General features: G+C 34.3%; 1 protein-coding gene across 3 annotated transcripts in view; it reads right to left on the bottom strand.

The window, feature by feature from the left end:
* LOC100161677 (myocardin-related transcription factor A) overlaps nucleotides 1-12,131 on the bottom strand; it is a 67,014-nt gene that overhangs the window by 36,059 nt on the left and 18,824 nt on the right. The window contains exon 1 of one of the 3 annotated variants that reach the window (XM_008184714.3): nucleotides 5,653-6,917. The exons of 1 other annotated variant lie outside the window; for it this stretch is intronic. In XM_008184714.3, the coding sequence (XP_008182936.1) occupies nucleotides 5,653-5,713 (61 nt within the window). In that variant the 5' untranslated portion in view covers nucleotides 5,714-6,917. Of the gene's footprint in view, nucleotides 1-5,652; nucleotides 6,918-12,131 lie in introns of those variants that run through there. One more of the 3 variants, XM_001947810.5, reaches the window with a different exon arrangement.

Here is a 12,131-nt window from a genome sequence, read left to right as displayed (position 1 = left end):
TACCGTTTGATAAATTCGCATTTTAAAATCGAATCAATCACGAGTGATATTATTATGACGTATTAATCGCGCATTATATATTATACACGTGATTCGTGTATAACGCAAAGCATATAATATATTAAGAGCACCGATGGTTAAGATTTTAGCAACGATTACGATGTCGACACGACGCAGCGGTGACACTGTGTACCTATACATATTATGTATATAACATTATTATTAACAGGACGGGGGATAAGTCCCCGTAAAAACTTCGCTTTTTTATAAGGCGGCGACGACGGATGACGACTCACGCGTTGAGATTTAAACGGCTAATAAAACGCCGGGAGATGTTATTTTTATCTGCGCACTAGCGCCGCGAGACCGCCGATTCGGATTTTAAGTTGTTTTTTATTTCGCTTTTTTTTTACACGGGTTCTCGGCATCGATCAACGCGTTTTATAAAAGTCACGTGCGTGCGGTTTTTAAATTTTTAATCACCGTCCGTCGGATTCGTTTTGTGCACTTTCTCCCTACTTATCTATGAATAAATAAAAATATATGAATATGCATATAAATACATTATACAACATACATAAGTATTAAAACAGTGTGTATATATACATAGAAATAGACGCGTTCATCCTATATACTTTTTATTCATAATTCACATCTTTATACCTAATATTTATTTTCGTTTTATTTACTTATTTTTGTTTTAAAATGTTTACATGGGAAATTGCGAGCAGCATACGCATAAAATACATTCCTATATATGTCTTATTCACAGACTATAATGTTAACGAATAAACAACTAACGTTGCGATCTCATCCAACTAATTTTTTTTTTATTCTTCGATAAGCCAAAACTTGTCTCGCATACGTGCACCATCAGTATTCCACTGCACGTCTGCTCGTGATGTGTATTGATAAACTCTGAAGTTAGTCAACTATTTTACTCAACAGTAAAATATGCAACAATTCCGTGTACTGTAATAGTATAATCACTGTATACTCCGACTTTACAGAATAATAAATTAATGAATATTGAATATAAAATCGAAAAAATTGTCTATTCATATAATCGCTAAACATTATATAAGCCTATACAGTAAATATTTCCATAAACGAAAACATTACAAGTTTTGAATTGAAATCAAAATTATGATGAATTGACACTTATAAAAATATGTTATAGTAGGCAATCGAGTTAATTATTAAAATGCGGTTAAGAAACCAGATATATTTCAAAACGTCACAAAACAATATTATATACAACGCGGAACAACAGATTTACGCAACGATAAAAAATAACTTTAAAAATTCTCGACTCTCCCAGGCCTGCATTGTGCATGTATAGGTACTTATTTAGTATACAGAGTAATCCTTATAAGTGTCTCTACACACATTATTTTTAGTAGTTAACTTTTTTTTTAAATATTATTGTGTACATAATATTTATCTTTCCAAAACAAAATGTTTGAAAAAATAAATTATATTTTTTAGTATTTTATATTTTTATTTTTATCTTTTTAAACGAGAACATACGTTATTATTTCGATACATAAAAATCAAACTTAAAATGATAGTTAAGTATTTAAAGTTTAGATAAGCAGATTTAATGGACCAACATTTTGAGGGATTACCCCTGGGCCACTGTAGTACTCAGCTGATCAGTTAACTCTAAATTATCTATAGATACTTATAAATATTAAACTACCTCTTAAAAATTCGGTTTTATAAATGAATCGATGATTAGGCCTGCAAATAATATTCCGCTTAGGATTATGAAATTAAAAAAGAATGTTGTCATTCAAAAAAATTAAAACGAAAAAAAATGTCAAATATAATTTTGGTTTCCAATAATGTTGTTTTGCGACGGCATCAAATCGCACGTGAAAAATAATATGATCAGGAAAGTTAAAACCTATTTATAAGGAGTGAGTAGACACTTAAATTATGGATCACATTGTATCTTTAAAATGTATAATATACAATAACGATATATACAAATAATTACATAAACATATTGTTATATTTATAATATGTAATATGTATATTGTATATCATACTACGAAACCGATGACGCCGCGAACATTGCACAATAGTTTCACACGTCGTACTATAGTTGTGCAGCGACTGCAGGCGGCTGCCTACGCGTTCGATCGATATGAAAAATAATATAATAATCAAACGGCAAACGTATAACGTGTATATTACACTATTGTATACTACACACGACCACTGTCAACAACAGTTTTACGATAATCACAACAATAATAATAATAATAGAAATTATTATTTATTATCATTGCGGCAGCCCAAGCTATTCCTCCTCGCATAACCGTCACCCGGTCCACCCGTTACACCTCACTGCAAGAGGAGTTGCACGAGCCGCAGGAGGTTTGTGTGCGTATGCGTGTGTGTGCGTGCGTGATTGGCGTCGTCGTCACTTTATCGTCGTGACAAATTCGCATCGGCATTCGTTGGCAAACGACAATGTGGGACTCGACTATAGTCGGTGAATGCCGAACCACGGCGGCAGTAAATTTGCTACCTAAACGCGACGGGCGTGCATAGCACAGAGCGTACAGAAAACTCGCGTACTCGCGCGCGTAGTACGCGGTACACGCGAACGTACACGCACGCGCACGCGCACAGCCTCTCTCCGGGCCGCCGCGTTTGTATTATATGCTATATGTTTTAGAACCGAAAATAGCGTTCATTCCACCCGGCCGCCCGGTGCCAACAAAACGCCATCGCACACAATCGCGCCGCACTGGCGTGTGCCAATAACCACCAATATAATACGCTCTAAATAGGTCCGTCTATAACCCCATTACGACCGATGCTGCGCCGCGATCACCTTGTCTCCAGGACGAACGTCAAAATAATCGCCAAACGACCCCGACCGTTACCTGCACACCGCCCCGCTCGTATAAACATTATAGTATAATCTTCGCCGCGGTGTACACACGAATATACGCACTATAAAAATATAATAATACAGTGGTAAATAATATTGATAAGTGTTGAGAGGTACCTGTGAATAATGTCTAAATTTAAAAATGTCTTAAGAGAGACAGAGTGATAGAGAGAGAGAGAGAGAGAGAGAGAGAGAGAGATACTGCAGAAGTACAAACGGAGTAAATGGATTGTTCGGCGCGAAAGTACGTACCCGTACTGGTATTATGATATGAACACCTGTAAACCTTTTTCGACGATTTTGTCTCCAGAACCGATCTCCGCGTATGCGAATAATGATAATATGAAATACACTATACGTCACATCAATAATACAGTATAACAATACATAAAAAATGTATCGAAATACCATTCATAAATAATAAAAAAAACTTCAAACACTTAAGTTAAAAATGATTCTTCATTTTATATACCCTGAATTATTGTTTTTTCCTCGTTTTTATTTTTATTTCTAATATTTTATCATTAGTTTTAGATGAATATCTACTCTTGTTCTACGATAAGAGGTTTTACTTCAGTGAACGACAATGCTAGATGTATCCCATTTGTATTTACCTGCAGTAAGCTAGAATTATCTAGCAATAAATATTATTATTGTTATTATTATACATATATTTCGTTCCTATCGCATTGCGGTCTCGCACGTCACGGGCCGATTAAATCGTCGGGATATTATGCTCTTTTTTACTCCCCCTCGTCAAAACGGAAGCCGGTCGATTAATTTTTGGAACCTACGCCGAGAGGAAACGTCCCCGTGTGTGAGTGTGTGCGAAACGCGTCTATTTCTGACGCTAACTGGGTCACACGGTTCAGGTGCGTATATAAAATACTGCCGTAGGGTTAACTCGCGTGTACAGTATACGAATAGGTATATATTATATTATATATAGTGTCATATAGTGGCGTCACGGTTGCAGCGGTGGCGGCGGAGCGGCGGCGTCGGTCGTATTTCTAGACTCGGCCGCCCGCACCCGGTGGACCCGCTCTGTGTCAAGGACGTTGTTCAGCGACGACCGCGAAGGATAAAAAGGACGACGGCATTTCGCTCTGCAGCCGCTTTTCAGGCTGGAGAAAGCCGCGTATACGCGACAAATTAATAGTGTAACATAAGCATATATATTTATATGTGTGTGTGTGTGTGTGTGTGTGTGGACGTGACGTATACAATTATTGTATACACCCAGATTTACTATACGGATTTCGATCTACGCGGTTGTACGCTGTTGAATGAAACGTCCCACTCGCGGATGCGGCACGATCTCCACACGATCGCACCAATTCGTCGACGATTGATGTAGAATAAATTAACGAACGGCCGCGTGTATACTGTACTTACATATAATGAGTATTTATACATATAATATTATACAATTAGTGTTATATAATATACGCCCAGATTGTCAACCCAGAACTTTGCCAGTGGCTCGTTTCGAGTGATTTATAAAAAGAACAATCGCGTTTCCTGGTTATATCATTATAATATTATTATATGTTATATTACTGCAGGATGACAACCGGTGCCGCAGCAGTGTAGCGTTATTACACAGAATAATCCTGCCGCGCGAGTATATATACAGTCCGAGCCAATTTGGCGACTGCATTTAATATTTCCTCTGGCCCGGAGAAAAATAAATAAAAGTCAAGACTTTAGAAACACGGTAGAGTGGTTGCATTAGTGTGTTTTCTTTGAGTTTTAAAATTAATTATTATGGTCAACGAACGTCGGCGAGTTAGCGAAATAAAAAATTATGGTTCTGTACATTTTTTTTTTTTGACTCCGAAATACAGAGCGATGATCGTCGTTGAGAATATAATATAATATTGTACATAAAGGTAATAGCTAAAACGAAGGTACCTAAACATAGATACCGATTTATTTATTGCGAAGATAAATTATGAACAATCGAGACATTAGGACAACAAACGATTCATCAAAATTACGAAACTTTGCATTGTGTACAATATTCTCCTTATACGCTATCGCATAATAATTACATTAATATGCATACATAATAAAGCTTCACTGACGTTGATAATTTGCTTTGAACTACAAAATGTCCACCCGGATAATTATCAGTGATAAGACTCAAATAAAATAATATTATTTGGATTTTTAAAGAGTCGACTAGGCGGTTTGGCAAACGTCCTGTTTTTTTAAACCATACTGTATAAATATATATATTATATATAATATATATAAACATATATATATAAACCACACAGACACACACCGAAAGTGTATACTGTATAATATCTATGCGTATCGCCCGCGGATGCGGCGTTTATCATTTTTAATTATCTACTGACAGTAATATTTTCAAGCATAGCCCGACTGAAACTTATCTAGGACGAGTATACTTAACAATACGAAATCAATACGAAATCTAACAACGGCTGTGATTAAAAAAATTTAGAACTTATCCCAGGTACGGATTGACGACGGAATCGTTCGGCGGCTATAGCATCCGCACGCAACAGTTGGCTGAGCCAGGGAAAAGCGACGCAACGACGGCTGCAGCCACATCTTAAATCTCCTCGAGCGAGAGATCTACATTGTTATATGCACGAATTCGTGCGCCTATGTATATCACAGTTTCCTAGCAGTATGTCTATATCATTGCTCGACTAATCACATAATATATCACGTTAAATATTTATATTGTATTATATTTTGTGCAACAGTACCTTGACAGTGTTTACAACAGCATTTGGCATCTGGTACCTCTGTGCTGCTGCTGACCGGCATAATGACCCAGTGACTCTACGGGAGACGACCTCCACGCTCGCCGTTCCTCCCATAACACGCGCCCCTCGCCACCACGCGCATCACCGCCGATGACCGCCGGGACCGCCGCCGCCGTACCTCTTTCGGTGTCGATGGCGATTATGTCGGGACAACGACGGCGACAACGGGCCGACCCTGAGAGTAAACGTTCATCGGCGGATGGTTGCAGGTACCCCAGTGACGGGGGTGAAAGAGGTTTTGGCGACGAGTTAGTAGTGCACACACGACACTCCGTTGCGTTACGACGCGATAAGACACGATATGATGCGATACGACGACGGCAGTTAATTTTTGTGTGCTCAACACGATATTGTCACAAATGTATATATATATTTTTTTTGATTTATACGTGAGTAGTATACCTACGAGTATATAAAACGAGCGAATAAATCGGAAAATTCGAATGCGTTTTCTCCCGGATGCGAATCATGCGGACCAAAGCTTTATCGTCAGCTACTTTTTGAGCATGCGCTACATAAATGGTTGTGTATTTGTATACGGGTGTGCCCGTGTGACGTGTAAATGTGGATGTGTGCGCCGTTCGTTGGAAAATAAAAAAAACTGTTTACATCGGTTTTGCACTGTGCGCGGGGTAGGCTGGCGTTTCGGCGTCTGCGGTCCGTATGCGTTATAGTAACGTGGTCCCGGGGACGTCGAGCGCGCTCGGCATCAGTCGGACGCGGAATTCCTTGGCGCTTATCCAAGATTCCCCGTGTGCGTGTGACTAACGGACGACGGGCCCCGACGATCAGGAACCCATGGTCACATCCCCCTAGACGTCAGTATAAGACCCTCTTCCGGATATAAAAATACGTGTACAAAATTTAGCTATAGTAAGGTAATATAGCGACGACCACACGATTTCCGGGTCGTCCGTTCGGAAACAAGAAAACAAAATAACAATAAATATAATTGCCAATTTACAGCAAATTATAATATAAACATCTAACATTTCCGAAACATTTATCGTCTTAAGAATATTGATACCTATCTATTATGTTTTCATCGTTGGCAGTAATAATACCAAACCAAATACCATCCCCATGAATACCTGCATGATAAATCAATAAAGTCACCCATATAAATAAAATACGCTGATATAGTAATATATTACCAGAGTATAGAATTAAAGTTATTATAAATAAGCACACTCCCTTTCATCCATTTTAAAAACATAATGAGTAATGGAATATTTTTCATTTCTAATCACACAAATAATTAGGCGATAACATTTCAAACTCGAATATAGAAAAAAATTAAATTTGAATATTTGAAAAATTGTGTAGAATATTGATTAGGTAATTATCAACATTATTCTTGTCTTCGTTAATGCAATATGGTATAATATATGTAATATACACATTGCCTTCATTGATTTCTTCATATTATAACAGTCAATAAAAAAATAATGTAATAATAATTTAGTGACAGTACAATAATAGAAATAACTAGCATAATCGTGAAAATAATAATTATTTTTTTGAATTAAAAAAAAATTTCTTGGCCACACTCATTGCTTACTTTGCATATTTGCCTTCCCTTATTTATTCCAGAACTGTAAATTCTAACAAAAATAATAGTGTTGTTATCATTATCTTTATGATCAGTTTTATTTTTTATATCGTGGGGTTATAGAAGTATGTACATAAGTATATTATATAATATATAATGTATATTATAAATATATTATATAGGTACGCCATACGAATATTTATGTGTTCGCGTACGACTAGGGTTTATAATTAATCGCGCGAAAATATGCAGCTAGACCCTAGAGGAGATCTATAATTAGAACTCGATGCAAACCCCGGCGGATTTATGGCCCAGTGTGGGCAGCAGCCCGTTAACGATGCACTTTTTCGCACTTTTACCCGTGCGTCGGGGTCAAAGATAAGCTGCATACACGCGGGGGAGTAGTGAAAACCCGTGGCCGTCAACAAACTCAACGGACCGGGAACGCGCACAACCAGAGCCCAAGGGCGCTATGTTATAAACTCTATACCTATACTGCAAATGATAGATGTGTGAGCTATAAAAAAGTGCCACCGACGCGAGACTTAACCCAATTATATTATGCTGCACATATTTTAACTGGGGTAAGGGGGTGGGTGGTTGCGTTTGTTTACCAATGCTACACTGCAGTATTATACCCGCTGCTAATTCCCGAATATATTCAATTAAAATTGCATTCTTGGCGCCTTGTTCCTCTAGCAGCAGACACCTCATCGAGTATATAGCAACAGTATACACCATACATATTACAGTAATTATATTACTGCGCATTATATTGAATACGTTTATTATTAAGACATGTATAGACAGTATATTTATATCCATATTTTTTGAAATTATTGGTGCAATAAAATGTTCTTACAGTTTCAGTAACATCTGATAAAATGGTGATGAGCAATTACATTATGTTGTATATTGTATATCAATAATATACCAGGTGTCAATTCTATAATAAAACGCCAACGTACGTGATTATAAAAAATAAAAAATGTTTTTGTCCTTCAGATTTAAACCTGCAGGCCTCATTCAAAATAAAATAAACTAGATTTATGTGTACATAAAAGCACTAGCAACAATTCACCAATTTGCGGACTATACATAAAATAAAAACAAACTATAACGTTTACAAAATGTGCGATTTAATAAACGTTGGTATAGGTAGTCGGTAGGTAATAAAAAATATCTAAAATATTTCAAACAGAAGCTTGTTGCATGTTGTTATTATAAAAATATTTCCAGAAAATAATGTTGTATGAAATAACTCAAGCACTAACAATTATATTATTTTCTCTCACTATTATTTAAAATTGATTTTATCATCCTCATAATCATCATCATTTATGATACGAGTTGATTATATTAGTTCGCAGATAGCAAATAAAAACAGCTACACAGAACATCGTCATATACTCAGATCTATATTTTGAGTCCTAAGCATATGCTTCTACTTAGTAGTTATAGTAATAACAGAAATATTTTATAATAATTTATTAATCTAAAAAATACTGCAGCAGTTTTGTCATTTGTTATTAAACATTTTTGAAACTCATTTTTAACGTTCATAAAATATATACTTGACGACATTGAATGAATACAAAAATAAATTTATAGCGTACAGAAGATTGAAATTGTTAAATATGTCTAATAAACTTGAGCAAAAAAATGTTAAACGTCCAAATGAATTTCCTTAGAAAGTAATTATTTTCACTATAACAATATGTTAAGATTTTAAGAATGTCTGGCACAATATCATGGAACTTTAAGTGATAGCAGACTTACTTAACTAAACAATTTATGTAAACATTATATAATATGATCACTGTTGTTGGCAAATAAATGATCATAATTATTATAATTTCAACACGTGAAAATTGTTTTACAACTTTATAAGGTGGAAGGGGAGAAAGAAAACGATTGAAAAAATGTTATTCAATTTATTACACAATTACATTACAATGTAAGAACGTTTTCATGTGTATTTTTAACTTAATCCTGACTTAATTTTTAAAAATAATATTAAATATTTTAATAAATATTGTAATTTGTACAGATTAAACATTTTGAAACAGTAAAAGATTTATAGTATAAGATTTTTAAATATATACATATTGATAAAGCAAAATGGCTAAAAATGTAAAAAGACATACTAGAAATTCGCTAGACTAAACCGGTGTAAAATTATCCCACATTATCCCGCACTGGGATAATGAACCATGTAAATGATATGGTCCAAATATCCCGGTGCATTATTTTTCACACCAGTTTAGTCTAGCGAATTTCTAGACTGTAAAATCTACCCACAACAATTTAATACTCGTAGTCACGTAGGAATAATAATATAGATAATATTATTATGTTCAGTATACCAAATGGCATTTGTGTAAGACCTATAAAATTAGATACTTACATAATTAAGTACATGCAACAAGGAGTATATCCAAAATAATCAATGCATATTATATTGGCCACACTTCAATTGGAAATTATTGAGATTGCAAATAGCGCAGTTTATTGTTAATATACTAGTATAATAAAATAACGTAAATTGTTTATTGTAAATGCAACGAGAATTTATTAAGACCATAAGCAGAAAATATCAGCCGGTTAAACTCCATCGAATATATTCTTAATTTTTCATCTACTAAATACACATTATTGTTATGACACGAAATTCATTTTATGTTTAAATCTTCGGAGTTAATTTAGTTATTCGAGTAAACGCCCACAAATTTATGGTGAACCAAGTAGAGGAAAAGAAAGAAAAATATAAGTGCATGGTCTGAAATATATATTGATTATGTACGAAATTCAGATCATAAAGGAATATTATTATATTTTAATAGACAATCGCAAAATACAAAGATAAGTATCCTTCATTATTCATTTTTATTAAAACTATTAAATAACTCAATAAATTGCCCTTATTTACTGGATCAATTTTATTTTTGAATTAATACTAAATCCACCAGAAATCAAGAAAGTTTTTTAATCAATAATTTTTCTAAAACATACTTTAAGTCATCACCTACGAATATACTAATGTCTATAGGAAACACTATGGATATTAATTTAAGTTATTAATTATGACTGTAAAATTATATACCTCATAATATTATGTTCTTTGTTATAAAATTGAATGTGAATTTTATATTATTCGTACCCAATTCTATTGTATCTGTGTCACTACACAATTTTATATATATATTGTTTTGTAAATGAAGTTTTTCCCGTCAGTAAATATAATAATAATAGTAATAATATTCTTTCCAAGCGAAGGCGGATATCGGGTTATGTCAATAGATCAATAAAATTTGGACTTTGCTAAAATGAGTAGCCCGCAGTACAGAAATAATTTACAACAAAACTCTAATCTAACATCGAACAACGTATTTCATTAAATATCACCAAGTATATAACACGCGTGTATAATCTGCAATGCAGCAAACAGGAAGAGGGATGCATGGGCGCGCGAATCGTCGTGGGCGCCATCGGTAAGAATGGATCGGACCAGCTGATCAACAGGTTTATACGGCTATTTCGCGATGTCGATTGTGTGTGTATGTGTGTGTGTGTGTGTGTGTGTGTGTGTGTGTGTGTGTGAGAGAGAAAAATAGTATACTGGTTCACCAAAGCTACGATATATTTTTATTTTTTTGTTTTTATCCAGGTGGGCGACTGCGATGGGCGTAATAATGCAATAATATCCGAATTACGAAGACAAAATAAGAACGGAAAGACGCCCACTGCACTTGAAATACCGTGTTTTTATTCTGTATAATCTATAAATTAAAACGAAAAAAATGCTGCCAACTGACCACCATTAGACTTTCATATATTATAATATTTAACTTTTCATGCTCAGAGTAAGTCATTTTTAACAACAACTAATACTGTCTATAACCTACCATCATGTGAAAAAATAAATACTCAAAAAGCTGTAATCAGCATAATTTCCTGTTGTTATTTTATTATTGCGGTTACCTACCATCACCATCACATATCAAAAAACATAAACATTTCTCCTTGAGACAAAAACTAATAACGCATTATATATCTACGAGTAGATACCTACTTACCTAATTTAACTAAAATAATTACCCAGGTATGTAAAAAAGTAAACGTAAATTAGGGACGTTAAATAACACTATATTAAAAATATAAGTATACTGTTAGTTAAATGTGTAAGCTAATATTCAAATTCTGAACAAATATAAGTTAACAAACCAACCAAATATTTATAAATATTACCGATAAGGAATAATCTTATAAATAGATACTGTCAATTAAAAAAAAAATTAAATTTTAGCCAGTATAATATAATAATGGTATTGTGAAACTAAAAACTAATAAGCTATTATGATTAGGTATATAAATATTACTAGCTTAATTGCCCAGGAAAAAATTCTGATTGTTCAACTCCTTCTGAAGGGTGTAACATGCTGTAAAAGAAAGCATCTGGCATGTCTTTTTAAGTGTAAATAATATTATATTTTAATGCATAGCCATCCCGACCGGCATTGTCCGTGAGGTTCGCAGCAGTCTATTATCAGATAGGCAATCTACCTGCGGTAGATCGCGGGCCCCGTGTGGTTTGTACTTAAGTATATAATTTAACTCTGAAATATCAAAGTTATACCAAGTTTGTCGTTTTTACTCAATTCAACCTGCAACGGATCAATACAATAAAATAAATACAAAATCCTAACCTACCTAACCCAGTGTTCAGATTAGATAAGTATTTTTTTATCTAGATAAAGATAAAGATAATGCAACTCAAATGTATCTAGATAGAGATAAAAGATAACTTAACTTATATTTATCTAGATAAAGATAAAGATAAATACTTTTTTATCTAGATAAAAAAAAA

Source organism: Acyrthosiphon pisum, chromosome A2 (genome assembly GCF_005508785.2).
Source record: "Acyrthosiphon pisum isolate AL4f chromosome A2, pea_aphid_22Mar2018_4r6ur, whole genome shotgun sequence".
NCBI classification, from domain to species: domain Eukaryota; kingdom Metazoa; phylum Arthropoda; class Insecta; order Hemiptera; family Aphididae; genus Acyrthosiphon; species Acyrthosiphon pisum.
Note: the sequence above shows the minus strand (reverse complement) of the source record. Positions and strands in the feature narration are given on the sequence as shown.